General features: G+C 49.6%; 1 protein-coding gene across 5 annotated transcripts in view; it reads left to right on the top strand.

The window, feature by feature from the left end:
* CACNA1C (calcium voltage-gated channel subunit alpha1 C) overlaps positions 1-27,767 on the top strand; it is a gene marked incomplete at both ends in the record, with an annotated part of 717,827 nt that overhangs the window by 615,136 nt on the left and 74,924 nt on the right. For all 5 annotated transcript variants that reach the window (XM_080661205.1, XM_080661203.1, XM_080661204.1 and 2 more), the window contains 10 exons: positions 1,048-1,177; positions 2,576-2,635; positions 6,653-6,759; positions 8,991-9,078; positions 9,759-9,866; positions 10,637-10,689; positions 10,989-11,135; positions 12,519-12,720; positions 14,273-14,431; positions 15,038-15,148. In XM_080661205.1, the coding sequence (XP_080517331.1) occupies positions 1,048-1,177; positions 2,576-2,635; positions 6,653-6,759; positions 8,991-9,078; positions 9,759-9,866; positions 10,637-10,689; positions 10,989-11,135; positions 12,519-12,720; positions 14,273-14,431; positions 15,038-15,148 (1,165 nt within the window). The remainder of the gene's footprint in view (positions 1-1,047; positions 1,178-2,575; positions 2,636-6,652; positions 6,760-8,990; positions 9,079-9,758; positions 9,867-10,636; positions 10,690-10,988; positions 11,136-12,518; positions 12,721-14,272; positions 14,432-15,037; positions 15,149-27,767) is intronic.

The following is a 27,767-nucleotide window of genomic DNA, read 5'->3' as shown; positions in this document are numbered from 1 at the left end:
AATTGGTGACCTTAATTACTATTGGGGCAGCTTTGTTCCAGATACTCCTGGCTTGAAATGAAGCTTCCTGATAGCAGTGCTGCTACTGGCATCTATCCTCAGGCAGCTCTGCCCCTCCTGCCTACCTATCACACGACCCCAGATTGGAGGATTTGTTTGTTTGTTTGAAGGGGATGGTCATTGCAGGCTTCTCTGAATTCTCATGAAACCAGAATTGTCTCGAAGCGCTTGTCCTTTCCAGCATTTGGTGCTTCTATAGCAGTAAGGTCTTTCAGAGCACTTAGTCAACCACATGCCAGGAGCCAAGGTCTGAGGCCTAGTTTCAAGCCCTCACTCTACAGGTTACATTTCTGGGCAAGCATCTTCTTCTTGGGTTTAATTGTTTTTATTTACCAAATGCAAATGATGATATCCCCCATATCACCTTTCTAAACCGTCACAATAAGATAGTACATAAAACACCCTTGGCATTGGAAGCTTAGCATTTGTGGTACTATCAGTGTGAGCCCAGAGATCCATGTGTGTAGTAGTTCTTTGTAATTGTGCTGAGGTGTGGAATTGAATTATACACCATGAAGCTATCACACAGAGTCAATCGCCTCAGTAGAGTGTAGGTTCAGCCATCCTCTCAGCATCCACGTCTCTGGGTGGCTCTGTTGTTCCCTATACATAAAAATATGAAGTAGATCTCAAAGTGGGTTTTTTTTTTAATGATGGGGAAAGAAGTCCCCCAACAAAAGCCAGTTGTCAAGGTCACAACAACAGTATTGAAAATTTAGAAATTCACAGAGGTCTCAGATGTAACCCTATAAAATGTCAAAGTTTGCTCTCAGTGAAAGAGCTTTAGAAGGCAGCATTCTGTGCAGACGTGCCTCATGGTGGGGGTGCCGTGGCTGCCGTTACCCAGCGCAGTAAGACTTCAGGCTAAAGAACCCACTCCCGCAACTGACGCGCACCTTCTGCACACTGAAAGGAGCTGGGGAGACCCAGGGAGCTGCTTTCCTTGCCTTCTTGACATGCGTCTCTTCTTCTCTCCTCCCTATGCAGGTTTCGCCTCCAGTGCCACCGCATTGTCAATGACTCGATCTTCACCAACCTGATCCTCTTCTTCATCCTGCTCAGCAGCATTTCCCTGGCTGCGGAGGACCCGGTCCAGCACACCTCCTTCAGGAACCATGTATGCATTCCTGTTAGTTCTCTGCACCCCTTCCTCCCGGGAATGTGACTGGGCCCACAGCTTCTGTCACTGACCCCATTGTTCAGTCAGGAGCCCAACTCCAAATCTCATATTCAAATAAACAGTTCTTTTATGAGATTAAGGCTTTCGTAGAAATCATATAAGGACCACAAGTAAGAGAACATGTACCCAGATACCTCAGGCTGGCCTGATGGGCAAGGTGAGGACTTTCATTGCCCTGTGGATGTCCCAGGACACACTGGTTTCCTGTAAACTTAGTAAAAGAATATCCACTGATCCTGACTTGCTCCCAGGATACCCTGACCAGTCCTAATCATTAGGGAGACAGGAGCACTGGCAGATAGCTGCCAATGATAAGGCTGACCTTAAATAAAAGAGAGCTTCTGTGGCCTCCTGTGGAGTAGAAAACTAAACTTGGAGGCCCACTCAAGGCTCCGATGAACAACATTAAAATAAAAAATAAGAATTGCTGTATCTCAAAGCCTCAAGACAAATCCCAACCAAGTGGGCATGAAGAGAGGGGCCTACCAATCTAAAGGCATTCCATGCAAACCACTTGGTGGTCCTGCTTGGTTCAGAGCATTTTTACTGAGACAGATATTGGCCCTTGCTCCGATCCACTGAGATAGATTAAACGTGAAACCACGCAGCCTGCCCCAGCCTGGGTGGGCTTCCCCTGAAGGATGCACCCTCCTGTGCCCCAGAGGACACAACTCCAGTGTAGATTCCCACCAACATGGAAAGCTGGCCAAGCCACACCAATGTCAGTTAAGCACTTTGCATCTTCCTGCAAAAGCAAACAAGCAAACCCTATTTTCTGTCCTTTTGACAAGTCGTTCTCTCAGCGGACTGATTTGGGTTTGTAAGGATTGGATTAGTGAGAATAGCATCAAGATGCTGTAGATATTTGGGACCAGCCAGGGCCTGCCCTGAGCTCCCTTCACACATCTGGGGACTCCATCCAGAGCCACCAGCTGCCTGAGGCCAGCCCGCTTCAGGGTCCAGTGCTGTGTGTGTGCCACTCTGCTAACTTGTTTCCCTTTGTCTCCACGTGGAAAGGCTCACATGGCGTCTGTCGTGGTTTTGAAGTGTGATTCCGTTTCTGGTGAACAGCGACTGACCTCTCCTCCCGTCCTGCTTTCTCCCTTCCCTCCCTATTCCCACTGTTTCTCTTTGTTTTACAGATTCTGTTTTATTTTGATATTGTTTTTACTACCATTTTCACCATTGAAATTGCTCTGAAGGTAAAGCCCGGCCCTCCCTCTGCTCCTCCTGTTCTCCTCCTGGGCACTAGCTCTCTGCCGCTGTCTGTCCCTAACACACGTGCACTGTCCGTTCCCTCTCTGAGCCACTAATCCAATTATGCTTATTTTTCAGATCCTAGGCAATGCAGACTATGTCTTCACTAGTATCTTTACATTAGAAATTATCCTTAAGGTAATGCAACCTGAGAAATGCATTCTCTCTGTCTCTTTCTCTATCTCTGTCCTGCCTGCCTATCTCTTTCCTCTTGTTTCTTTTACTCTAAAGCCTGAAATCAGAAGCATTAGTGCCCCTGACATTGTGCTAGTGCTTTGCTCAGGCTCAGAAACCAGAAAAAAACCCACCCCTACTCCCACACCTGCCTCCTCTCGGCCTGGCATTTGGCTGCCAGTGACACCTACTGGGGCTGTCCTGTCACCAGGTCTGGCCCTGTGCCCGCCAGCAGTGGCCCCACACCCCTGCACATGCTCCACACACCATCTGTGGGCAATTGATGACTGACCCTGCTTGGACCTCCTCCTGCCCAGAGGAGATGCCACACAAACTCCAGTGGTGGGGAAGTTCAGGACCATGGCAGGGTCACTTTGGCTACCTTCTTTGATGCCCATCTTCACCACCTCAGTACTTGCAGCAGACATGTGGGCCCAGCACAAGACTTGGGGCCAGACTCCCCACTGAGTTCTGATAGACAACTCTCGATTAGATTACTCCTGAAGCCTCGGTTACCTGCCAGAAAGCTTTGTGGCAAGGCCCCTTGCCCTGAGGAGGGAGGGTTATACTGGAGAGCTAAGTGCAGGGGTGAGAGCCAAGTGCTGAAAGAAGCTGGAGCACCCAGTCCCCAGGGCCCAGATGTGAGGGCACAGGCCAGGGAGCCGCCGGCAGCCCCAGGTGCAGGCAGCTCGTCTGCAGGATCCACAGCCCTCCTCCGAGCAGCACTGGGATGAGGCACATTATTTCCAAGTTTTTCTTATTATTTATATTAATACATAACATATTACTTACGTTTTATTTTATTCTGATTTCTATGTTTACCCAGTATACTTCCGAGCCTCTACCAGGGGTGGGCAAACTTTTTGACTCGAGGGCCACAATGGGTTCTTAAACTGGACCGGAGGGCCGGAACAAAAGCATGGATGGAGTGTTTGTGTGAACTAATATAAATTCAAAGTAAAGGAGCGGAGGGGAGAGCAAGAGAACCCTCCGCTCTTTCGGCTCCGCGGGCCGGATAGAACAGCCGAATGGGCCAGATCCGGCCCGCGGGCCGTAGTTTGCCCACGGCTGCGTCTAACCAATGCATCGCCACTCCAGTTCATCTGAGACATAGGGGATTTACCCTGACCCCAAACAGCCCCCCACCGAAGGGTCAAAGCCTCCAGAGCTTCTTCCTGGGATAGTCCCCTGGGATGCTTCTCCCAAGGGGCCAGGCTGCCTTTTCACCCTTCAGGTGGCTGGTGCAAACCAACGTCCAACCTGGCCCTGCGTGGGCAGCCCCAGCCCCTACTCTTCCTGGTGGAACTCCCACGTCCTGACCCAGCCTGTCACGTACAGGACAGGCTCTGTCGTTTACAGTTAGTTTGGGTTGGGAGGTTTTGTGCCTTTTTTTTTTTTTTTTTTTTTTTTCCGTCCAGACCCAGCTTCAGTCCCTGGTTCCAGCTTATAAGACTGTTTCTGGGGTTTTCTCTCTACTCAGCAGAGTGGATCTGCCAGGTCCCAGTTCTGAGGGTGGAGAAGGGGGCCGAGGGGTGCTGGCTGCACTCAGAGGGGTGCTGCAGAGCCCCCTTCCAGGAGGAGCTGATATTTTCAGACTCAGGGAGGCACACAAACACCTCAAATCCTTTCCTGTGACAAGAAGTTCTCAGCGCCCACTGCAGAGCCTCCCTGGGGTTTCAGTGGCGCTGTTGTGCCTAAACACTTTACAAACAGGAGTGAGAGCTCACTGCACAGGTATTGTCATGGCAAGACCTTCCTTGCCTTCCCCTGTGCCTCTTCTACTCTCTACCCAGTGTGCTTCCAGATATAAATCCCAACCCCAGCGCACTTCCCTGCACCTCCTTCCACGGGCCTCTGCCTGGCTGAAGGCCTGGCGTCCTGCCACAGGCACAGACAATGACAGTCATCAAGAGGTACATTTGGTCTCAGGAGCAGGTGAAGGACTGGGGAGGTTTGGCCTTAAAGAGAAAAGCCTTGTAGGACACAACAGTTGGCCTGAACAATGCAAAGGCCTGTCACATAGAGGAGGGATGAGCTGGAACCAAAACAAATGAGCAGAAATTACAAAAGGTGAGACGCAGTTGGTAACTAGAATTGCTGGCTACAGAAGTGGTGGGTCGCCCGTGGCTGGACAGAGGGGCCTTCCTGCCCTTCCAGCTCATAGTCAGTGGCCCTGGGTCCCACTGCTTTTCTCTGCTCAGGCTGAAAATGCCCAGCAGTGGCTTTTCCCAAGCAATGGCTCTGACAAAACAGGAGCCCAAATCAAAGGAGAGCATCCTCACAATACCCAGCACCTTCTCTAAGATGAGAGGGGCGTGGCTAGGGAGGTGCTTGGCCTTCAGCGGGCACAGCGCACTTTTGGTTAACATGAACTATGGGAGCCACCCAAGTCCGCTCTCTGGTCCCAAATCCTCACCGAGAGGGACAGCGAGCCCCTCCAGATGGTTGGCCTCTGGGAGAGGTCTCCGACTCTATTCCCCTGCCACCTTTTATATAACCTGCCCACTTCAAGAAACGATTGCAGGACACAGGTGCCTGCATCCCCTGTGACCCCCTGTGGCAAGAGATAAATGGAAAGAATTAGGTTGCAAGAGCTATTTTTGCTCATTCCCCCTGTGTTTGCTTGGAACCGCTCTGCAGACGTGCCGCCCTCTGATCCAAAGGGATGAACTGGTCCCGGTGACCAGGGAGCCGCTCAGCCTCTCAGCCAGCAGCTTCCAAAGCTTCCCTTTGGCTGATCTTTTGTGGCCCATGGCCTCTCACAGCTCTTCACCTGGAAACCCTTAATTCAGGTCAACACAATTGGAAAGGCTATTTGCTGAGCACCTACAGTGGCTTTATGCCAAGCTCTGAGAGAGGTAATAACAGCCAATACCGATAATACCCATCAGTCCACGTGTCCCCTTTTGGTTTCACGTGGTTTTCCATATGTAGTATGTGCCTCAGGAAGGCAGGGAATCATGCACCCACTTTATCGATGAGGAAACTGAACTTCCATCATGCAGAAATTCACGAATCCAGAATTCAAATCCAAGCTCTCTGACCCCAGCATGCACACGGCACTGACTATCAGCAGGATACTGTTCAAAGTGACTTACATACAATAACTCAACTGGAACTTATAGCTCTATAGGAGAGATATTATCAGTCCCCCCATTTCTTAGAAGAGGAAACTGAAACACAGAATAGTTAGTAATTTGCCCAGGCTGCACAAATAAAATACAATAGGATTGAGATTTAAACCCAGGCAGCCTGACTTTAGAGCCTATGATCTTTAACATGCACCACACGGCCCCTCTGGACACAGCTCTGGCCCTTTAAGAACACGCAATCTAGCAGCAAGACGGCAACTGAGTTTAGAATACATGGCCCAAATCAGAGGCACTGTTTGAGGGAGGCTAAGTGCCAGAGCTATTGGCAGAACTTCTCACTGGAACCACCTATTCCAATTTGCCTGAAACTGAGGGACCCATTCTTTCAGAACTGAACTGGAAAAGTCCCAGGAAACCAGGATGGTTGTGACCCTCCTGGACACACCCCTCCCCCCCCCAAATGCCTAGTGTCCTAAGCTGGTCCCGATGTCAGTGGAATTTTGAGAGAAGGTTGGACAACCTGGTCAGCATAGCATCAGCAAAGGGCCCCTCAGAGCTGGAGCCACGGCTCTGCGATGAGGAACAGTAGAAAATGGGAAAGAGCTGGCGGCCTGATTTGAAAGGGCTTCAAATATAGGATTGACGAGTCTGGCATTGCTGGCTAGGTAGAAGGAGACACTGATAGATCCTGGGCTCGGGATTCTTTGGTGGTTGTATAAATGGTTGCAGAACCCTTTCTTGACACTAGATCTCCTTTTCCAGTCTTGCCTGCTCCCCAGCCCGCTGTCCCCTCACTGCTCTTCGGGGTGCTGTGGGAGGGCAGGGTGGGGGGTCTCAGGAGCTTGGACAGGCACCACTCATGTGGGTGTTTCTCTGTGCCTCCCTGCAGATGACTGCTTATGGGGCTTTCTTACACAAGGGCTCCTTTTGCCGGAACTACTTCAACATCTTGGACCTGCTAGTGGTCAGCGTGTCCCTCATCTCCTTTGGCATCCAGTGAGTAAGACCCCTCAGCCGTGTGGGCATGCAACTAGGAATGGGTGTCAGGACATGAAGAGTCTGCCGGGCCCCCCTGCACCCATCCATGGATCTGCGGTGTGAATGGGGTGGGGCCTCTGACTTGTACAACATGGCGGCTTTGATTTCTTGTGCCCATGTGCTGTCCTCATGGTGTGACACTTTGGGGTACGTTGATCCCTCAAGAATACATATAAAGATCTGAAGCTTTCCATGGCAGGCAGGGCGGGCCCCGTTATAATGAGAAGAAAGGCTCCAGGGCCTTCCTGTCCCTCCACCATGTGCCAGGGCCTTTGGGTGCCCTCAGCTCCAAGGGCCTGCCATTGCCCTGATCTTCCCTGGGCTCCGGCCCATTCCCCCTCCCTTCCTCTCACCTCTCTCTCGAGTCAAAGCACCTGGTGAGAGAGAGAGGGAGGGAGCAAGGGAGGGTTCTCAGTCTTGGCTACACAGTGAGTCACCTAAGTAACTTTTAAAAAGACATGTACCCCAGTTTTTTATTTAACTGTTCTGGGGTTCAGCCTGGGCTTTAAGATTTTTAAAAGCTCTCCAGGGCGTTCCACCATACAACCAAGTTTGCAAACGTGCTCAGGTTTAGAAGAATCTGATTACAAGTTTCCCTCACCTTGTATCAGCTAACAGTGCTAATCCTGCACTTCAGCTTTCCAGGCACTTTCACCAGCATTCTTCTGTGGTCCCCACATAAACCTACAAGGTGGGCAGGGCAAGTGCTGTTACCCCCAGTTTATAGACAGCAAAACTGAGGTTCAAGACAGAGTGAGACATACCCAAGGTCACAATGAGGGCAAAGAAAATGACCCTGAGTGTCCCCTCCCAAGGGTGTTTTCAAGGTCAGCCTAGAAAGCATGGAGTGGGGGTGTTAGGCGTGAGACTCTCCTCTCTGGTCATCCATTATCTGACCCACCACTCTCTGTCTGCAAGCCTACGGGTCTGGATTCTAACCCCAGCACTACCACAAAGTCACTGTTTAACCTTGAACCGCGGACTCCCTCCTTTAATCTGTGCTTTTCCCATCTGACCTTTAAATCCCTCTCATTGTGATTCAGTGCAAACGGACTGCCTCCCTCAGACACCATATAGATAGGGATGTCCTTTGACTCCTTTGGGATGGAAGAGCTGAGAACTAGAGAAATCAGCTCTCTCTGCCGCCTCCCCCCGCCCCCCCCCCCCCCCCCCCCCGCCCGAGCACATCAGCCTGACCACCTGAAGAATGAAGTTAGCACTTGCCTGCCTTGTGCGTTGCTTAGGTCCCAAGGTGGGTCTAAGGCTCTCAGAAAGCCAGAGGGATTATCTCGACCAGACGGTTAGTGGTTAGCATGTGAGGGTTAGGACACACCTCAGAGTTGCTCACCGAGCTGGCAAGCTGGCGTGGTGAACAGGCCACCTGGGTTGGTGGAGAGCCCGCCTGCCGAGGGGCTGGTGGGGGGTGGGGGCCCTGGGACCTCTTTTTCGTTAGGGAACAGCAGTGGCCGGAGGCTCCTGAAGTTCTTCAATGTGTGTGGGACCTGCTATGTAGAACCCATTTCTCCTGACTGCTAGGAACCAGAAGTTTTACAAATAAGTGTACCAGGCAGCCACCTAGGACATGTTAGAGATGAGCGTGGTATCTCCTGCCTACGCCCTCCACCTCTTGCCACACGCCTGAAGTGCCACCACTTGTGTAGTGTTTCTTCAAGTTCAGCGATGTCTTCCTCAGCCCTCATAATAAAGCTGCTGTGTATTCAGTTCATACACTGCTAGACCACTCACGCCTTACTCAGTCCTTGCAACAACCGTATGAGGTGATTACTATCCAGTTTTACAGGTGAAAAAACGAGTGCCCAGAAAAGTTAGGGAATTGGTCCTCAGTGACACGGCTGGTGCGTGGCAGAGCTGGGTTTGACCCCAGGTCTGCGTGGCCCACGCTGTGTCTCGATGGCTCTAGAGGCCCCTGGGTGGCACATGATGTTGTTAGTGAGTCCTGGTGGGTTGCTTTTCATATTACTTACTCACCCACAGGAAGTCCAGGCAGGCAAGCTTCAGGTCCTCATGGGGTGGGAACCGGGCGTAGAGAGTAGAGAGGGTCCCAGGATGAGAAAGCCCCGTCACATTAACAGGTTTGCTGGGTTACCTGCCAGGACACTCCTCACCACATTCTTTGCTGCTTTGCCAGAAACAGGAGAAGCTCACTCCCTGCCCTGCTTCTCTCCCAGGTCCAGTGCAATCAATGTTGTAAAAATCTTGCGAGTTCTGCGCGTACTCAGACCCCTGAGAGCCATCAACCGAGCCAAGGGGCTAAAGGTGAGAAGGGGGCTGAGCGGGAGCCACCAACCCCCACAACAGCAGCCAGTCTGTGGGCTGCAGGGGGGAGCTAAGCTGCGGTGGGGGGAGGCCTGCAGGGGGGAGCTAAGCTGCGGTGGGGGGTGGGCTGCAGGGAGAGCTAAGCTGCGGTGGGGGGAGGGCTGCAGGGGGAGCTAAGCTGCAGTGGGGGTGGGCTGCAGGGGGAGCTAAGCTGCGGTCGGGGGTGGGCTGCAGGGGGAGGTAGTGTGGAGTCGAGTGGCTGCCCTGTTGGAGCCTGCACTCTCCTGCTGCTTCTCCACTCCTCCTTTAAGAACAAGGACAGGCAGCCACTCAGAATCTGAACTCCTAAGCAACACTTCTGCAAAAAGGAGACCCACATACAAACCCAGTGCCCAGATGGTGATGAGGTCCCTATATTTCTACCCTACGAATTGGGAAGTTAGTGGGGCTTATGTTCCTGTGGGTACCTAGCGCCCAAAGGGGCCTTTGTGTCCCACTGGGCTCCCTCCCAGGTGACCCTGGGAAGGGGAAGATGCTTTGCCTCTTTGAGTCTGAATTCCTCACTGTGGCAAAGGGGCTGCCGTGCTGCCTCCTCGGAGAGGCCTGTGCTTTGCCAAAGAAGCCCAGGCTACAGGCATTTCCCAACACCACTCCCCCGCCCGCCTTCTCTCCATCTGCAGCATGTGGTCCAGTGTGTGTTCGTGGCCATCCGCACCATCGGGAACATCGTGATTGTCACCACGCTGCTGCAGTTCATGTTTGCCTGCATCGGGGTCCAGCTCTTCAAGGTAAGACCTTGGCTCTTCCTTCTCCTGTCAGCATTCCTAGGAAGGGACCTGGCAGATAAGCCAGAAGAGGACCATGGCCTGGGTCAGACTTGGGATGAAGGTCACCTGCCCTCAGCTCCCAGACCAGAAAAGGGACAGGCTTGGAAGGAGGCATTGCCCCACCAGGCGAAGACCCTTCGGCCTCTAGGTGCTGCCTGCCCTTCAGGTCCTGCCCCTGCTCTGGCAGTAAGGGGAGACAGACGCCTATGCTCAGAAACCTCTGTGTGAGGCACCCGAGTAAAAAAAACCTGCAGTGGTTCCCTTTTCGGCAGCATCCAATTGTCCTGCATCCATGTTCTCTCTCACTGCTTCCTGACAAGCACCCCAGCTCCAGGAGCCCAGTGTCCTTGGTTTCCACTCTTTTCTGCTGTAATCCTTTTATCTCTGTGATTCTCCCATTGGAAGCATTCTTCCCCCTGCCCTCTCCTACCCACCAATTACACTTCCACTGATTTCCTCCCACCCAATCACCCCTCCAAGCCCAGCTCCACCGCTCTCTTCCCATGAGACCTCCTTCAGAGTCCAGCACTCACGATTGGAGCTCCCTTTTTTGAATTCCAGTGGTTCTCGGGCTCTGACTGCTTTATATCTGTGACTCAGGTCTGCCCACCTGGACTCTGCTTCCCTCGCACTTCTTGTCCCAACTTCCTAGCACGGTGCTGGGATGATCAGTTCTGATTAATTCATTGGTTAATGAACATCTCCAAACCCTTCCTTCTTCTGCCTTCCAGGGAAAGCTCTACACCTGTTCAGACAGTTCCAAGCAGACGGAGGCGGAATGCAAGTGAGTGCAGGCTGGCGGGAGCCAGGACCTAGGCTGGTTAACTCGGGAGGTTGTGGCTTGGTGTGAGAGGAGGGACAGCCATTCTTCCTCAGATAGCAGTGGAGCTGGACTTTTACCCAGGGATAATCTGATCCCACAGACATAATGTACCGGGTTCTCCCCACTGAAGGTCCTGCCGATGGCTAGAACTGAGGGGGTTAAGCCTAAATAGTTCCATCCCACCAGCATGCCAAGAGTCATTGTGGATCAGGTGTGAAAAAAGAGGAGACACCCCCACAACTAACTTTCTCCTTTCTCAGGGGAAACTACATCACATACAAGGACGGGGAAGTTGACCACCCCATCATCCAGCCCCGCAACTGGGAGAACAGCAAGTTTGACTTTGACAATGTCCTGGCAGCCATGATGGCTCTCTTCACTGTCTCCACCTTTGAGGGGTGGCCAGAGTGAGTATGCAAATCAAGGCCTGAGACCAGAGGCCAGGACATGGTCCTCACACGCGGTCCCCAAGTTTTATTACTGTCCCATACTCCTTCCCAGAGTTCACTTACCAGAGTCCCCCCAGGAAGTGTGGCTGTGTTTCTAGAACAATTTGTAGGCCATCATCACTGCTGGAACACACACTTTTCTTTTTCTAGAGATGTCAACATTTCAGAAACTCCAACCAAAAACGAGCTTCTTTTAGTTCTCCTTCCCAGCCTCAGAGTGAAGCCCTAATGATAGGGATCGGTGGTTACCCTGATGACACCTGGGAGTGGGATGTGGGAAAGTTTCTCCACTGTGGGTTCTTGAGTGACCACAGGATTCAAGATCATCACCCCCAGCATGCACTCAGTGCAGGTGAAGATGGCAGAGCTGTCTCTGTTTTATGAGACTCTACCCCAGCCTCCTTAGAGCAAGTGTGTCTATATTTATAGTGGACAGTAAGAAAGGGATGGAAGCGTGGGTCCAGACTTCACTACAGAGGCAGTGTCTTCATGCCTAAACCACTAGCTGGTCAGCCTTTACACTGTATCACCTGTACCAGGCAGCTTGTCCATCATATGCTCCCTACATCTTTATACAGACACCTGCTCCCCCACTTTTGTATTCCAGTGAAATTATCATCTAACAGTCAGAAAGTTCTACATATTTTAAGTCAACAATAGCACATGATCTTAGATAAGAGTCACCATTATTATATGGTAAAATATCGATAATACCTGGAGGATAACCAAGTACTATGCTGGGTAAGAAGAAGGGGAAGAGGAGAACAAGCATGATGGACATAGAGCCCGGGCCCCCATGGATGGCACACACATGTAAACTCCCAAGTGTAAATCCAAACCATTGCTGATGATCTGAATAAGCCTGGGTCCTTTGTTGTCTAATCTTTTTATCTAAATGGGTGTTTAATCTCTGATAGATTTATGTTCATTGTAACATCCTCTGAGTCTATGTCAGTTTGCAAAGCTGTTTCAATATTTACCAATATTTATAGTGTTTGAAATCAATGTCCATGATTCATATTACATTAAAATATTAAAATAATTCTGACAGTTTCAGAACACCTTCATATACATTATATCAACTATTTTGCCAGTTAGGAAAGTCAGAAATTATTGTTTTCATTTTATAGATGAAAAATCTGAGGCTCAAAGAGGTTAAGTGATTTGCCCAAGGTCACAAGGCCAGTAGTGGCATAGCTGGAACTTGAACCCAGATCTTCTGACTTTCAGCCTAGAGCTGTTTCCAGCACCCCTGAACTCCTTAGGAGCAGCAGTGCCATTATTCCGCAGAGGTGGCACTGCTTCTCCAGTTCCTTCTGTGGGACCTGTCTCCTCCTGCAGGCTGCTGTACCGCTCTATCGACTCCCACACGGAAGACAAGGGCCCCATATACAACTACCGTGTGGAGATCTCCATCTTCTTCATCATCTACATCATCATCATTGCCTTCTTCATGATGAACATCTTCGTGGGTTTCGTCATCGTCACCTTCCAGGAGCAGGGAGAGCAGGAGTACAAGAACTGTGAGCTGGACAAGAACCAGGTAGCTTCCTAGGAAGGAGAGGACCGAGGCATTGAGGGGAAGTAGGGCCACATGAGGAATGACAGCAGTTGGCCCACCCAGGAGAGAGGCTATGGTCAGGAGAGAGATCCATATGGATACTAAGATCATCTGTCTGCTCCTCTAAATGAGACTAGGGCTCCCCAGTCTTCTGGAGGAGCCTGAGCAAAAGAAATGCTAATCCCAGATCTACCAAATGCATTCATTCAGCCAACAACTATTCATTAAGTATCTTAAGGAGACTCTGTGATAGACTTGGGGGGGGGGGAGTGTTAGGGGGTGGAAACCTTATGCCCTATCTAGAAGCTGACAAATTAGAAAGTGCCCATGGTAGGTTAGTCCCATTGATAAAAAAGAAAGAAGCTAGAACAATGAGGGACAGAGTTTTGAGGGTTAGGAAGAACATGGCATTAGAAAACCACTATTAAATGGTTTCTCATGTAAAACCCAGAGACCTGTGCATGAGGTGGTGGAAGGAAAGAGACTTAAGTAGGAGTACTGTGGTAATGTCCAGTACCGTGATGTACTCTCTTAGCCTATGAACAAGAACTGGCACTCCATTGGTGAGGAATGAAGCAGTTAGGGTGGGCTGCAGCGTAAAGTCACCGAGGTCAGGTGCCCCGCTAGGTTCCCCCATGGGAAGAGTCCATGCAGTAATGTACCCATATGAGTGACTTCAGGTCTGCTTATGGAAAGGAGCATAGCACAAGACACTCAGCTCTACCCGTTAGGCAAGCTGGACCCCTCAAAGATTTTGATGTCAACGTCTTGGGTTGAGACTCATCATTCTGGCTGCTATATGGACTTTGGGTTGCTAATAAGACAGGGAAGAAGGAGACCAGTTAGAAAGTATAGATGAAAGGTGATTAGACCCTCATCTACTACCAGGTTAACAATAGTAGAGATGAAGAGACTAGGAGGAAATAAGGTGGATCAGGCTTAGAGACTGGACATGGGGGGTGGGGGTGTAAGAGAAGAGGCTAGAGTGACTCCCCAGTTCCAGACTTGGAAATCTGGGCACAGTGCTGAGAAATGAACTGATTCTTTGCTGGAGTCCCAAAAACCTAGTTAGCCCAAGATCTCATCACCATCCATGATCTGGGTCTTCTGATCTGTGGACACTGGTAATAAGGAAGATTGGTTGAGGACAGGAAAGAAAAATTGAGCATACAGGTGCTCCAAGGAGAGTCTGTGGCATAGGAACTAAAATTCCAACTATGTGGCAATAGTGTAACAGGCATTGGGAGTTTAAAGGAGACACATACTCCTCAGCTAAGCCTAATAAAGAGATTAACTAGAAGATATGATCTCCTTGATTAAGGGAAAGAAAAATCCAAAAAATGTTCAAATAATACCTCAAACTTATAAATGAGCTAGAGCAAAAAATTATTCTCAGATTCCCAGAGAATGCTACCCCCCAGGGATATAATTTCATCAACATCCCACCTTCCTCTGCACACATCCAGGTAACTAACTACACTCTCTCCTCATTTCCGTCACCCACCGCCCCCCCCCCCCACTACCTCCCTCCCAGCGTCAATGTGTAGAATATGCCCTCAAAGCCCGGCCCCTGCGGAGATACATACCCAAGAACCAGCACCAGTACAAAGTGTGGTATGTAGTCAACTCTACCTACTTTGAGTACCTGATGTTCGTCCTCATCCTGCTCAACACCATCTGCTTGGCCATGCAGGTTAGTCCAGGGGGGCCTGGGTCTCTTGATGCCTGCATGGGGGAGAGTGCTGTGGGAGGAAATGGAGTGCAAAAGGGCTGACAAGCATCTCTGGTTTGTCACCTCCCTGGTGGCCAAAGTAGGTTGAAAGACCAGAAGAGCTGTCCTCTTCTCCCAGGTAGAGAAAGACAAGTTCCCTTTTTCAAGGATGAGCTCCTCTCTGGGACCCTAGGAATCCATAGGCCCCTAGGTTGAGAAAATGGAGTGGAGGAAATGGAGAACAGAGGGTGAGCTCGAAGTGTTCATTATGCTCAATAAGGCATGGTGTGTGGAAATTGATTCTACATCTACCTGTCTTCAGGGAGGTCAACTATTTTGAGTGCCAGGATTCTCCATAAAGTTGTCATAACCAATCAAAGCAGGAACATAGAACTCTGCCAATTTCTGTTTTCGGAGATGGTAGAGAAAGAAAGAACTTGTAAGATTTCCTGAATCCACTTGACTGCCCACAGAGAATTGGATGGACTTCCAGGAAGTGGATGGTTCAAAGAAGACCTCTGTTGAGATGAGGGTGGTGAGGAGTAGGGATATCCCTGCCTCGTTTTCACAGTTCTTCCCTCTGCTCAGCACTACGGTCAGAGCTGCCTGTTTAAAATCGCCATGAACATCCTCAACATGCTCTTCACCGGCCTCTTCACTGTGGAGATGATTCTGAAGCTCATTGCCTTTAAACCCAAGGTAAGCCTCTGAATAAAAGACATCTGGTGTGCAGGCACTAGAGGGATGGAGTGCCCGTATCAAAAGGAGAGTGAGGGGCAGAAATAATCAGTGAAGGACCATATCTTCTCTGATGATAGATAAATGCTCCAACTCCTAAACCTGCCAAGATTGGACCAGGTCAAGTCTTTGAAGTAGAATCTCAGCTCATGGTCTGGACCATGGCTGATATGGACAGGTCACAGATTCGCCCCTGAGCTGAGCCTTTCCATCCAGGGGAGGCAGATGATGCTCTTCCTTCTCCCATTTCTCATTTTGTCTCTGGCCCATCCCCCAGTACATGATCTAGAAGAAACTATGCAAACCAAACCTCTCCAGGCCCAGCGCCCCAGATCCACTCAGGCCTCTGTTCTATCCTTCTCCCATTTCATCAACCACCAGCCTCATTGTAAAAAGCCCTGCCAGGGCTGCATTTGCTCAGGGCTCAGTGTTCTAGCCCATGGGGCCTCCTGTTCCCCACCTCAGAGGCTACATCATTACTCCCTTGCACCTTCCAGCACCTGAAGGGCAGTTACTTGCAAATGTCTGCTTTGCTTCTTATAAGCAGCTCTTCAAAAAGAGTTTGAGAGACAAGAGTAGAACCCTTGGATGAATGAGGCAGGGTAGGGAAAGCTGGATAACCTGTCACCTTGGATTATCTGTGCCCTCCTTAACCAGCCGCACCCCATTGTCCTGGATAATGGAGGAGCAGGCTGGTTTGAGCAGCACCTTCCGTCTTCCACCCCTGAAGACCAGCCAGAACTACTGGCATCTGCTGACCTGGGATTCACAACATGAGCAGCTACTTCTGAGGGAGGGTCTATAGCAACTCAGTGGCTCTCCTGGCTACCCTAACTCCTGTCGGAGAGTGATGAGAAGGAAAGATTTGGTTCTGAGAGAATTGTTCCATACAGACTTGTGAAAATCTCTCTGGCTTTCTGTTACTTCTCTTCCCCTCCTTTGTTAGTTTCCCCAGATGCATCATAGATCAACAGAAGGCCAAAAGGAGGAGTCCCTGGCCAAGTATTCTATTGCTATTCAAATGTGTACTTGTCCCAGGACTAATTGGGGCAGGGGGTGCTCCTTAGCTCTTGGATCCATGTTCATTGACAAGCTATCCATCATCTTTTTTGAATTAATATTCAACCAGCATTTCTGGATAACCTACCATGTGCTACACATACCTCATTGCATGTAAACCTCAAAATGCCCCTGTACGATAGGTCTTAGCACCCCCATTTTAGGGAAAAGGGAAGTGAAGTTCAGAGCAATTAAGTGTAATATTAATTACACCAGTACTAAGTGACATAACTGGGAACAGAATCTAACACCTCTGAGTTATAGTCAGTGTATTTTCACATTAGCTTGTTAGCATCATTCCACATCAAGTGTTCCACTGGGTATGTTTCAGAAATAGGGAAATAACCTTTGAGATACTTCAAAAATAAATATACTTATACAGACAATATACTTAAAATGCTGATTCTTCTTTCCATTCAAAGAATGCCTAGGTGTTGTGGCTGATTTTCAGAGAATTAGACTTCTAATGAAGGTCATCTGGTTATGAGAATGGTGTTCTCCTGCTTCCTCCAGGCAGCAATTATAATCTTTTTCCCTTCCATCCTAGTCCCATTAAGGGACATGAATTTTTGTCCTGGCCTAGAGAAGACCACGGAATATCCCTGGCCACTTTCTGAAGGGTTCACAGTACCTCTGCCCACCTGTGGGCCAGGAGTACTGACAGGTTCACAGCCCGCAGCAATAAGACCAAGGGAGGCCAGGAATGCAGGGTCATTGCCGAGCTGAGCTTCAGTCTCAGATGGCAGCCCCTAGGGAGGGAAACTGGCATCACTTTCATCTAGTTTCACGAAACATATGGTTTAAATATTTCAAAGCCTTGAGTCATTTCACAGTTGACTCAGATGTGTTTCTGCTGATGCCTGACGCAATCTGCAGGGCCCTGCAGTGGACTTCCTGAATCAGTCTTGCGAGCACTGGAGATGTATTAAGCAAAACTGTCCCAGGGAGCAAATGAAACTGACACCTGCAGGAGCCTCCACCTGAAAGACACTGTGCCCAAACCCTGCAGATCTAGGAACAAGCCAGTCTCCCAAAACTAGCCAGCTGTGGTCTAAAGCATAAAGTGCTGCCTAGTTTCCTCAACCCCTAGTTGTCTATTGTGAGAATATGGGAAAAACAAGAGAGATTTTCCCTAAAGAAGAAAGAGAGCCATCTGGGGCCATTTGCATTTCACCCGCCAGGGTCAGTCTATAAAGAGAAAAGGAAATGGACCCTTCCTGTGGACACCTCTAAAGTGTCTCCTGGCAGGAGAGGGTGCCGGTCACTGAACAGCTGGCCAGCGAAGGTCCACCAGTTTGGAGGAGCATTGGGAAAGCAGGGCTCCCTGGATTCTTATTAAGTGGTATTCTTCATTAAGGAATAGACTCCAGGAAAAGCCTCCCCAAACATTTCAGGCAGAAAAACAAACCAGAAACGACTTGAAGCTCTGGTGAAAATATCAAGCTGAATGTGCCCAAGAACCAGGGTTTCTGACAGTGACCTGAAATTAATTCCCATTAGTTGGAATTCTGTTGCAGCTTTTCACTCCCTGGATGATTGTTTACATGTGATATGAAAGGGTTTGCACTTGTGAGCATTGGCTGTAAAAGGACAGTTAGGCAGCAAGGATATCAGAGACTGCCATTAGTCAGAGCCAGGGAGAAGTGATCTCAAGTTGCCACTATTTGCTTTTTCTTGTCCTTTTTGTCTCTGTGATTGGTTGGTTAGTTGGTTGGTTGGTCAGTCAGTTAGTCAGTTGGTTGGTGTGTGCTCTTGCTTTCATTCTTTCATTGTCTTCAGGGCGATTAGTGTTCCCAAGTTCTTCATTTCTATCTGTTCTCACCACTCAATGGAAAATGAATTACTCAAGTAAATCCCTGCCCCAAATTCAACTGCCCCACTCATTAAATCCATACTTTGTTGCAAAAATAGACAAAAATGATAGGTGAATATAAACCAGTTTAGAGCAATTCAGTCCCCCGCCAAACCTCAGGGACCTGAGTTTGCTCATGTCTGGAAGAGTGGGAAAGCCGAGACAGTAGGATTAATTTGAACACCTAATGGCATGCCAAAGGAAATCTCCTCCTGAGAGCGAAGGAATGCCTGGGTTGGGGCAGATAGCACCTGGGTCTTACTTGATTGTGCAGGACCAAGTTGGCCAGCATGAAAAACTTTGGTTAGAATGGTCTGAAAATAACTAAATAGCTGGGTTGTCTTCCTATCATGAACTGAAATTTGTCAAAAAAGATGGATAAATATTTGTAAGGTACACTTTATGATAAGCACTGAAAAATATACAATGCCTATGAATAAATCTAACAAAAAATGTCTCAAGTCTCTACAGAGAGAACTATAAAATTTCATAAAGATGAATTAAAGAAAACTTAGTAAATGAAGAAATATAACATGTTTATGAATTGGAAAACCTAATATTATAAAGATATCATTTTTTTCTCAACTTGATCTATAGACAGCACAATCCCAATTAAAGCTACAGGTTGAACTTTACCCAAGGTGGGAATAGCAGGAGAAAGGGAGCAACCCAACAAGAACTTTATGGCCAATCGGATGAACTTAGGTGGGTGGTCCCAAGGCTTCAACCCAGTCGGGCTGCTAAGATATCAGGAGAGGCAGGAACCTACTTCTAAAAGTGGTGCCAGTCATGACATTCCACTGTCAGCAGGGTTTTAGTACCAAGAGTGATGCTGCGACTTTGTTGTCTGGGATTTGCTGTTGACAATGACTCAGCAAGGGTGAGGGTGTGAGGAGCAGCACAGGACAGGGCTCTGCCTTCCCCTCTTCACGAGAAGTCCATCTGCCCAGGAAAGGAGAAGCCCACCCAAATAGAAGGATTCTAGCCACCCTCCTCCCCCCACAGGTTTGCCCATGGCCATGGAGGGGTGATGAGGCAGGGACTGCTATTTCTGAGACTTACCTCATTCCCAGTGGCTGCTGCCCGCTCAAGGAGCATGCACTTCTCACTACCTCTTAGCGTCTCCCCAAGGGGAAGACTCTGGGGGGAGTTGACCCTGGCAGCTCTCTGGCATCAAGGACTTGGTGTCTGTGGCTTTCTTCCAGCCTAAGAATAGTCCAGAGAGGTGAATAGGCCCAAAGTGAAAGCACTCACTGACCTTCCTGGCCCCCAGTTTTCTTGAATAAGAGCAACTGAACCTTGGGACTCACCTTCCTGTTGTAGGACAAATTAGGGTCCAAAGGCATTTCCAACCTGAGGGATGAGTGAGGCCTCTAGGCCAGCATTATGTAATGGAGCGTTCTGCAGTAATTAAAACGTCCCATACGCACTGTCCACGAAATAGCCCACTAGCCTTCTGTGCCTTGAAATGTGGCTAGTGCAGCTGAGGAATGGATGTTTTCATTTTATTCACTTTACTTAATTTACATTTCTTGGGCTGCGCATGGCCGACAGCTGCTGTAGGGAACAGCACGGCTCGGACATGGCTTCTGCCCAGGACACTCCTGTAGCTGCCGCCCTCTGTCCATCTTGGCTTCCTCAGCCCAGCTGCTTTGGCTTCATAAAGCTGATGGTTCCTCTCATCCCCTCTACTCTTTCCCAGCTGGTAATTTTCTACCAGGAATCAACTCATGATAGTGGAAGCCCTCTTGACAGGGTGAGATAGCCTCTTGCCCTGGGGTCCCCAGTGTGGATTTTCTCCTGAGTCCGTCAGCTCTCCCACTTGTCCCAGGACCCCCACAGGCCTTGTCAGTGCGGAGGCTGTTCCCCTGCGGACCCTTCCTCACCTGGTTCCTGAACTGGTCCGTGGAAGGCAGAGTGCCCTGGCAGGTGTGGTCTGGAGTTGGTCTTGCTGCTGTGGCTGAATGGGGGAGAGGGCTATCCCTGGTGAGCACAGCCATTGGACTTCTGACCAGGGTTTCTGATTAGCATGTGAGTGCCTCAGTGAAACTCAAACCTGTGAGCCCTCGCCCCTGCCTAGTTCTTACACATCCCTTCCTCAGGACGCAGCACCTGGCCTTGCACACCCCAATTGCTGGACAGAGACTTGCTGCCTGATAGCTTTGACACCACTGCCAAAGTTGGCTCCAGACTTCCAGCCGTGCCGCCCACTGCTCCTGGCATCCTCTCCCGGCCCACCGGCCTCTACAGCAAGGCTCCAGCCTGCCTCGCTGCATGCCCTCTAAACTGTCTGGGCTGACTCCTGCCACCTGCTCTCAGACAGGGGTTATTTGGCTAACATTTTATAGTGCAAGCTAACAGTGGTAGTAATTCAGCTGACACCCTATTTTCTCAGCTTTAGGGGCATTTTGAAGCTCCTGCTATCTTTGAGGAATGAGAACATGAAACCTTGGAGATCAGAGACAGAAAGCAGGTGCCTTGGCAGCAATGGCTGATGCTGACAAACAACCCGCTCTTCCTGTCCTCGGACTGTTGCCCTGAGATGCCCATCGGTGGCCCCTCAGTGTTTCCCTTGGCTGGGTGCAAGGGCTGAGCCATAACTGGAAGGGAGCCTGGTAGTGAGATGCTGCTGCAGCTGCTCAGGACCACAGAGGTCAAGCACTTTCTCTTTGTTGGGGTCACTCATCACAGCACTGGGCGCAGCTTGGCTCCTGTCTTGCCTGCATGAGCAGCAGTTCTGCGAGGAGGAAAGGGCACTTGAGTGGTCCTCCTAGCGGTCAGCACTGTGAGTGCTTGAGCCAGCGCCAGTCTCTGCATCTTGAAGGTCTCAGCCTGAGAGACAGTGTTGCTGGCCTTGGACTACCTGGGCAGGAAGGCAGCCTTCTTCTTATTTCTAATTAGCACGTTAGTGCCTATTAGAATGCGGGGCATCCCATGGTTCCCAGTGGCCCCAGAGTAATCTTTTCTCTGCATACAGTGTTGTTCTTAGGGAAGGCTTGTTGCCCTGCTTAGGCGAGGAGCCTGTGGGGACCCCCAGAGGGTGTGGTCAAGGTGGGGAGTCCTCACCAGTGGCCTTCTTTTCACTGGGCTTGTGGCAAAAGGGACAGGTGAGGGCAGTCCAACTTCCCACATGGACAGGCAGCAGGAAAGCTGTAGTGGGGAGGGCGCACTTTTCTGCAAAGAAACTCTGCAGCTTAATTCTTGGTCTACTCTGTCAGCTTTATCCATGCCTAGAACCTCCTTCCTTAAAGCTCCAGCATCAGCTTTCCCTTTGGCAAACAGCTTTCTTCGCACAGCCTGAAGACATCCTGCCCTCCCTCCCGCAAGCTTGGGCTTCTCTGGGACACCCGTGCCCCATACAGATGCGAAGGGCACTCCTGAGGCTGAGGGTCCAAATTATCCAGGCAGGAAGGCGTTTTCTGACCCTGCATGAGCGAGCTGCTCCTGGGAAAGGGACCAGGGGCTGACACTCACCAGAAGGTGGAGGGCGGGGAGAGCCCTTCTGCAGGTGACTCCACCCCAAGTCCAGCGGCAGATCTACTCATCTGACCCAGGAAATATCAAGCATTTGTGCCGACTGTGAGCCCAGCCCACTTCCTACTCAGGCCAGGGAGTCATGGTTTTCATTAACTTCCAAAATCAGGTGTGCCCTCTGTTCCCCAAAGAAAGCCAGTGGGAGGATGCCAGTGGATAGGTCCCAAAATATTGCTAACTCTGACAGAAACAGAGGCCTGGGCAGATGGAGTGAGAGGAACAGCAGGCCAGGTTGCCTGTAATGCGCCGGGACAGCAACTGAGGCGCCAAGAAGACCACCGGCAAGATTCCCCAGGCCAGGCTCCCTCCACCAGGCAGGAGACTCTAATCCAGCCTTGGGCAAACTATAGCCCGCGGGCCGGATCCGGCTGTTCTATCCGGTTCTCTTGCTCTCCCCTCCACTCCTTTAACTTTGAATTTATATTAGTTTACACAAACACTCCATCCATGCTTTTGTTCCGGCCCTCTGGTCCAGTTTAAGAACCCATTGTGGCCCTCGAGTCAAAAAGTTTGCCCACCCCTGCAATCTCTACTCACTCTCTCATGAGCTGTTGAGAGAAATTCCCCTTAGAGCCCAGTAAAGGAGCAGGAGAAGGAAGGAGAAAGTGAGATGACTAGCAGGAAAGGATGCAAACCGGGGCCACTGGCTCTTCTTGAAAGCTGAGAATCTTTTAGAAACTTGGTGTGTTTTTACCAGATAATTACATCGCCTGCTAAAATCTACTTTACCTCTGGCTCTAACTGTACCATTCACAGATATTCCCCCTTCTAACAATTTTAAGTGATGCAATAATTCTTGTGAGGCCATATGTATAACTGATTTAGTTTTAGAGAGAGAAACTTTAATTTGTTGTTTCACTTACTTATGCAATTCATTGTACGTGCCCTGATGGGATTGAATCCGTAACTTTGGTATATTGGGATGAAGTTCTAAACAACTGAGCTACCTGGCTAGGGCCCTGGCTTTATATTTTTACAACCCAAATTTTATTTCATTTCTTTGCTTAGTCATCTACTGCCCCAAATTCCACAACGAGGGAAAATTCTGGTGGATTGAGAACCAGGAAGCCTAGCTCCTACCTCAGCATCACCTTGAATGAGTTGGGGTGGGCAGGTAGGGCATATAGTTCCTACATGCACTGTTCTTTCCATGCCTCGGTTTCTCTGTAAAGTAGGAAGACTGGCTTAGCAGTGAGACCAGTGAGGTCATGTCTGCCTTAGTCCATTCAGGCTGCTATAACAAATACCATACACTGGGTAGGGTATAACTAACAAAAATGTATCCTCACTGTTCTGGAAGCAGGAAGCCTGAGATCAAGGCCCCGGCATGGTCACATTCCCTGGTGTGGGCCCTCTCCCAGTTGGATGGCCAGTGCCTTCTTGCTAGGCCCTCATGTGGCGGAAAGGGCAAGAGAGGTCTGTGAAATCTCTTTTGTGAGAGCATGAATCCCATTCTTGAAAGTGTTGTTCTCATGAAGTAATCACCACCCAAAGGCCTCACCTTCTAACTCCTTTGGGTGTCAGGATTCCAGCCTGTGACTTGGGGGGCGGGTGGGAGTTGGGGGTAGCAAATATTCAGACCGCAGCAGTGTCTGCAGGTCACTATTGCTTCTGGGGAGAGTGCCATCTGGATGGAGCGTGCACTGTGCACGAGCCCTCAGCCTGGGAGTCTGCGTCCAGCTCTCTAACTCAGAACAAAGGAACTTTGCCTTCTGCCTTATGTCCTGCTTGTTCGTTTCCATTTTGAAATTGCTCTTTTTGCAGTTCTTGTGTTCTGTCATCTCTCATCCTGAGCTCATGCATGCTACCCCTTCCTCCAGATTTCTGCCTCTCACTGTAATGTAATTCTAGGGCTCATCTTAATGCATCCTTGAAGTCCAGTTGTGCTAGGACAGATATAAACCATGCTACTAATGCCTAAAACTGCCACTCGCCCTTTTTTGTGACCAATGCCACCCATGATTGGGCTTCCCAAGATCTGAGCCTGGTTTTTCACCATTTCCTCTCTTTCTCTGTCTCTAGGCCTTGTCATTCTTCACATTATTATCTTAAGATCTCTTAACTATATGCTGTTTGGCTAGTGTTTTGCTGCAGCCTAAAGTTAACCAATAACCCACAAATATTGTATTGAGCTTCCAACACACCAGGCAGTGTGCTTGGTACCAGGGACACAATGCGGACTACAAGCTGGTGAGCCCTAGTGTGGGTTTTAAGAATGGACTTCCCTGACTCTGGCCCACTGTTGGATCGTGTAGAGTCCCCACTTCACCGTCACATTATTCCCTAAAAAAACCTGCTATTCAGCCTGTTACTCCTATTCCTATTAAAAAGAAGTGATGAATAATTACATTAACCAATTTTGTATCAATTCTTAAAATTAAGTAACATTCAGAAACAAGGAGGGAAGGAAGTAATATATAGGGTATTACAAAAAATGTATATACTTTGAGTAATTATAAAGACAGTGTTAATTAAAATACATTTCATTTTCAGAATTGAGCTATCAGCTGTTAAAATGTATATACATTTTGGGGGAACTCCCTGTATATTGTGTCTATGAAGAATCAGACATTTTCCATTCATTATCTCAATCAATCTATAAGACAAGTAAAATAGTCTTTAGGAAACTGAAGAGCAGAGAAAAAAGCTAAGTAATGGGTCCAAAACCAAAGAGCCATTTTGTTGTTGTTTTGGGGATTTTCATGCAGGTTTAGGCGATTCAAAAGCCAACCTTTTTAACTACAACCTCGTTGAAATAATAAATGTGAGCAAACTGATATGTTGCTTTGCACTTAGTGGGTCCTCAGCAAGTATAAGCAAACCAGAGACAAAATAAAAGCAAGCCATTCTCAAGTAGCAACTATATGGAAACTAATAATAGTCACTCCCTTCCTATGTTCCTCCACCTCTTCTGAGGCCCCATTCTTTGGCCCATATGTTCTCCTGGAAATCTTTCTGATTTCCTTTCCAAATATGAAGTGACAGGTACTTTGAGGATATGGGACAGTCACCTGATAGGTGGGTTCAGGAAAGTGAAACAATAACCTAATATACCTTGCTATTCACTTGTATGTATGCACACACATGCACATACGCATGCACACACACATGCATGCACACGCATATACACATGCACTTGCCATGGAAGACTTTCAAGTTGCAGAGACAGAAATTATATTGCTGGATTCCTTGAAGGCAGAGACTGTTTTATATGCATTTTTGTGCCATGAGAGGCATTCAGTGAGCATTTAATGCATGCATGAATGAATGAATGAATGAATGAATGGATGAGAATTATAGAACTAGAGAACAAGGTAACGTGTCAGAATATTAATGTTAGAAAACACCATTAAGATCCTGGAAATCTCTACACATTCCTGTTTCTAGAGGCAGCTGTGCTGGGAATGCTCCTTTACACTGGACTGAACGGCCTCTCTGTAATTTCCACTCATTAGCACTCCTTTTTCCATCTTTTCTCTCTATAGTTGTTGAGCATTTCTTGATGATGTTGAGACATGGTACCATCTTTACAAGGCTCATGGTGTCATGACACCAGTAAACAAAGAGGCAAGTGCCATGCTGGGGGATGTGTTACCACAGGGAGAGCCATGGGGGAAGTGCAGCTGTTTGAGAGAAGGAGGTCGGGGAGGTGCCAGTTAAACTGAGCCCTGGAGGTGGAACAGGAACCAGAGAAGAGCATTTCAGGCAGAGAGAAAACAAAGGCCCTGAGGCAGGGGTGAGCTCAGCTTTTTCCGGGGCCTGAGGCAGTGAGTGAAGAGGAGGGTTGTAGGACCAGTGTACAGGCCCTTCGGGACTAGTACAGGGTGTGGTTGTACTCTGACTGCCCTCAGAAACCACAGGCAGCAGGCGCCTGAGGTGGGGCTTGATACAGTCTGATTACGGTTTGAACCAGCATGCTGAGTGCTGGTGAAGAATGGGCAGTGTGGTGATGGGGGAGCAGTTAAAGCCTGCGGGTGGCAGCAGTAGACACGCAAAGAGGTGGGCAGTCGTGACTTTATCTGATGGTGAAGTGGGTGTGAGGGTGAGGAAGAAGGATCAGGGATAGCTCAGGATTAGTGCTGGACTAGCGCTTACCCGTCTTTATGTTCATCTAGATCCAGCACAGTAGCACCTGCAGCATCAGGTGTTTGTAAATGTCACCAGATGAGCAAACCAAAGCCAGCCTCTGCAGACGCATCCCTGATGGCCCCACCGACTCAATCCTAAAGGCCACTTTTTCCCCCTGCATCATAGTGGTGCCCTGCAGGATCCCAAACACCCCCTAGAGGGCAATGCACTTCCCACACTCAGAACCTGAGCCTTAGGCTAAGGTAGGACTTCAGCCTCTTATTTAATTTTCCTTGAAATCTCTTTATCCCAACTCTTAAGAAACCAGTGTCTCCCACCATCCATGGAACCCCCTCAGCCCAGAAACTCGGCACATATACCTGTCACATTGAAATGATAGGAAAGGGAAGGAGAGGAAGGGAGGCTGCAAGGGGACGCCAGGGAGCCAGTCAGCCACCCCGGCAAGGGCATCAACCCTGACTCAGGAGCTGCATGCTGTGCAAGGCGGAGCTCCTGCCTGTTTCTCAGCAGCCTGGTTGGTAAGTGGGCACACTCTGATTATTATTTATCTGTGGGATGCCCACGGGGTACCTGTTGGAGCAGCGCAGGCAGGCAGGCATAAGTGGGCTTTGTCATGGGGCCTCCCGCCTGCTCTTGTACCCAGGGATTTGCGTATTGTTGCAACACTGTGACAGGTTTCCTTCTTGCCAGGCACTTGAGAGCTTAAACGTCACTATGAATAATAAAAAATAATTATATGACTTGCATAAAGCCTTGTGTGGGAAGGGTAGTATTAGCTATTACATTTAATTATTTAATGTGGAAAATTATCCACACTGTATAAAGAAGCCCGGTGGGAAAGTGCACTGGTTCCATCTCCATTCCTGTCGCTGAGAAAGAGACCCGACCACACCAAGTCTGGGAGGGGGAGAGGGGTCCCCAAAGCTGCGGAGCTGTGTGCAGCCCTGACCCACCAGAACGGAGGCACTGCCAGTGCTCCCACCAGTGCTGCGGGGAAGGGAGGGGCCATCTAGGATGCAGGTGGGCAGCCTGGCTCAAACCCTGCAGCAGTCACAGGAGCAATCCCAGCCACCAGCAGGCTCCGCACAACTCTCGGAGGGGGTGCACTGCGGTCCTTCCATCTGACGGGAAGGAAGCAGAGGCTGTGGTAACATGCCTGCACAACTCAAGGCTCTCTTCTGGAAGTGAGGAAAGCTGCTCATTTTGTTCACTAAAGCGGGTGCAGATTGCGTCTCCCATGATCACAGTTGGGTCACACGTGCCTTTGCTAAGTAAGGTCTGCTCATCAGGTCAGAAAGGGCATGGAGACGGTAGGATGGGCCTGCCAGGTCTGGCTGTGGAATACTGTCCCAGAGTCTAGGGCAGCTGGACTGGACAGGAGAGAATTTGAGACAGGCAGACCACAGAGGCTGCACGGGCCAAGCTCGTTGGCTGCTCCTCCCGTCCTCCCCCTCCCAGGGCCGCCTGGTCTCTGCCTTCCCTGCCTCTCCACAGTGCTCGTGCTGTCCATTTGTCTGTAAAGTTGCCTGCGTACCTGCAGTGCATCTGCTGGCCTTGCCCGCCCCAGGGGTATGTCCATGCAGCACCCTATCCTGGGGGAGTCCTTTGCACAAATCAGCTCATGCCTGGCATTAGCATGGAGCGCCTGCAGCCTACTCGGGTGCAGACTGAGGCAGAGATGAACCTGCTAAGGTTCCCAAAGATGCTTAGTCCATAACCAGCAGTTTTTATTTGCTCCCAGTGGAGAAGACCGGAAGTGCCAGGTTTGGCCATGTCTGCAGGCCCACACCTGGCACACACAGGCACCTTGTGAGCACTCATTGATGAGATAAATGAATGAGGCCTTTGAAACTTTCCTGGGGAGGGAAACACTTAATTCCAAAGGCAAATCCAAGCAGATGGTGTCCAGTTCAGAGTTTACATTCCTATAAAAATTTTGAGAGCAGCCCCCATCACCACTAGCACCTGGGCCCTCACCAGAGAAGACACCAGGCCCTGACCACACCCCCTGCCTGCTCCTGCCCTCTGTCCCCGCTGTCTTTCGCA

This window comes from Plecotus auritus (genome assembly GCF_963455305.1).
Source record: "Plecotus auritus genome assembly, chromosome: 3".
Lineage (NCBI taxonomy): Eukaryota > Metazoa > Chordata > Mammalia > Chiroptera > Vespertilionidae > Plecotus > Plecotus auritus.
The sequence above is the reverse complement of the archived record's forward strand: the minus strand, read 5'-3'. Positions and strand labels throughout refer to the sequence as shown.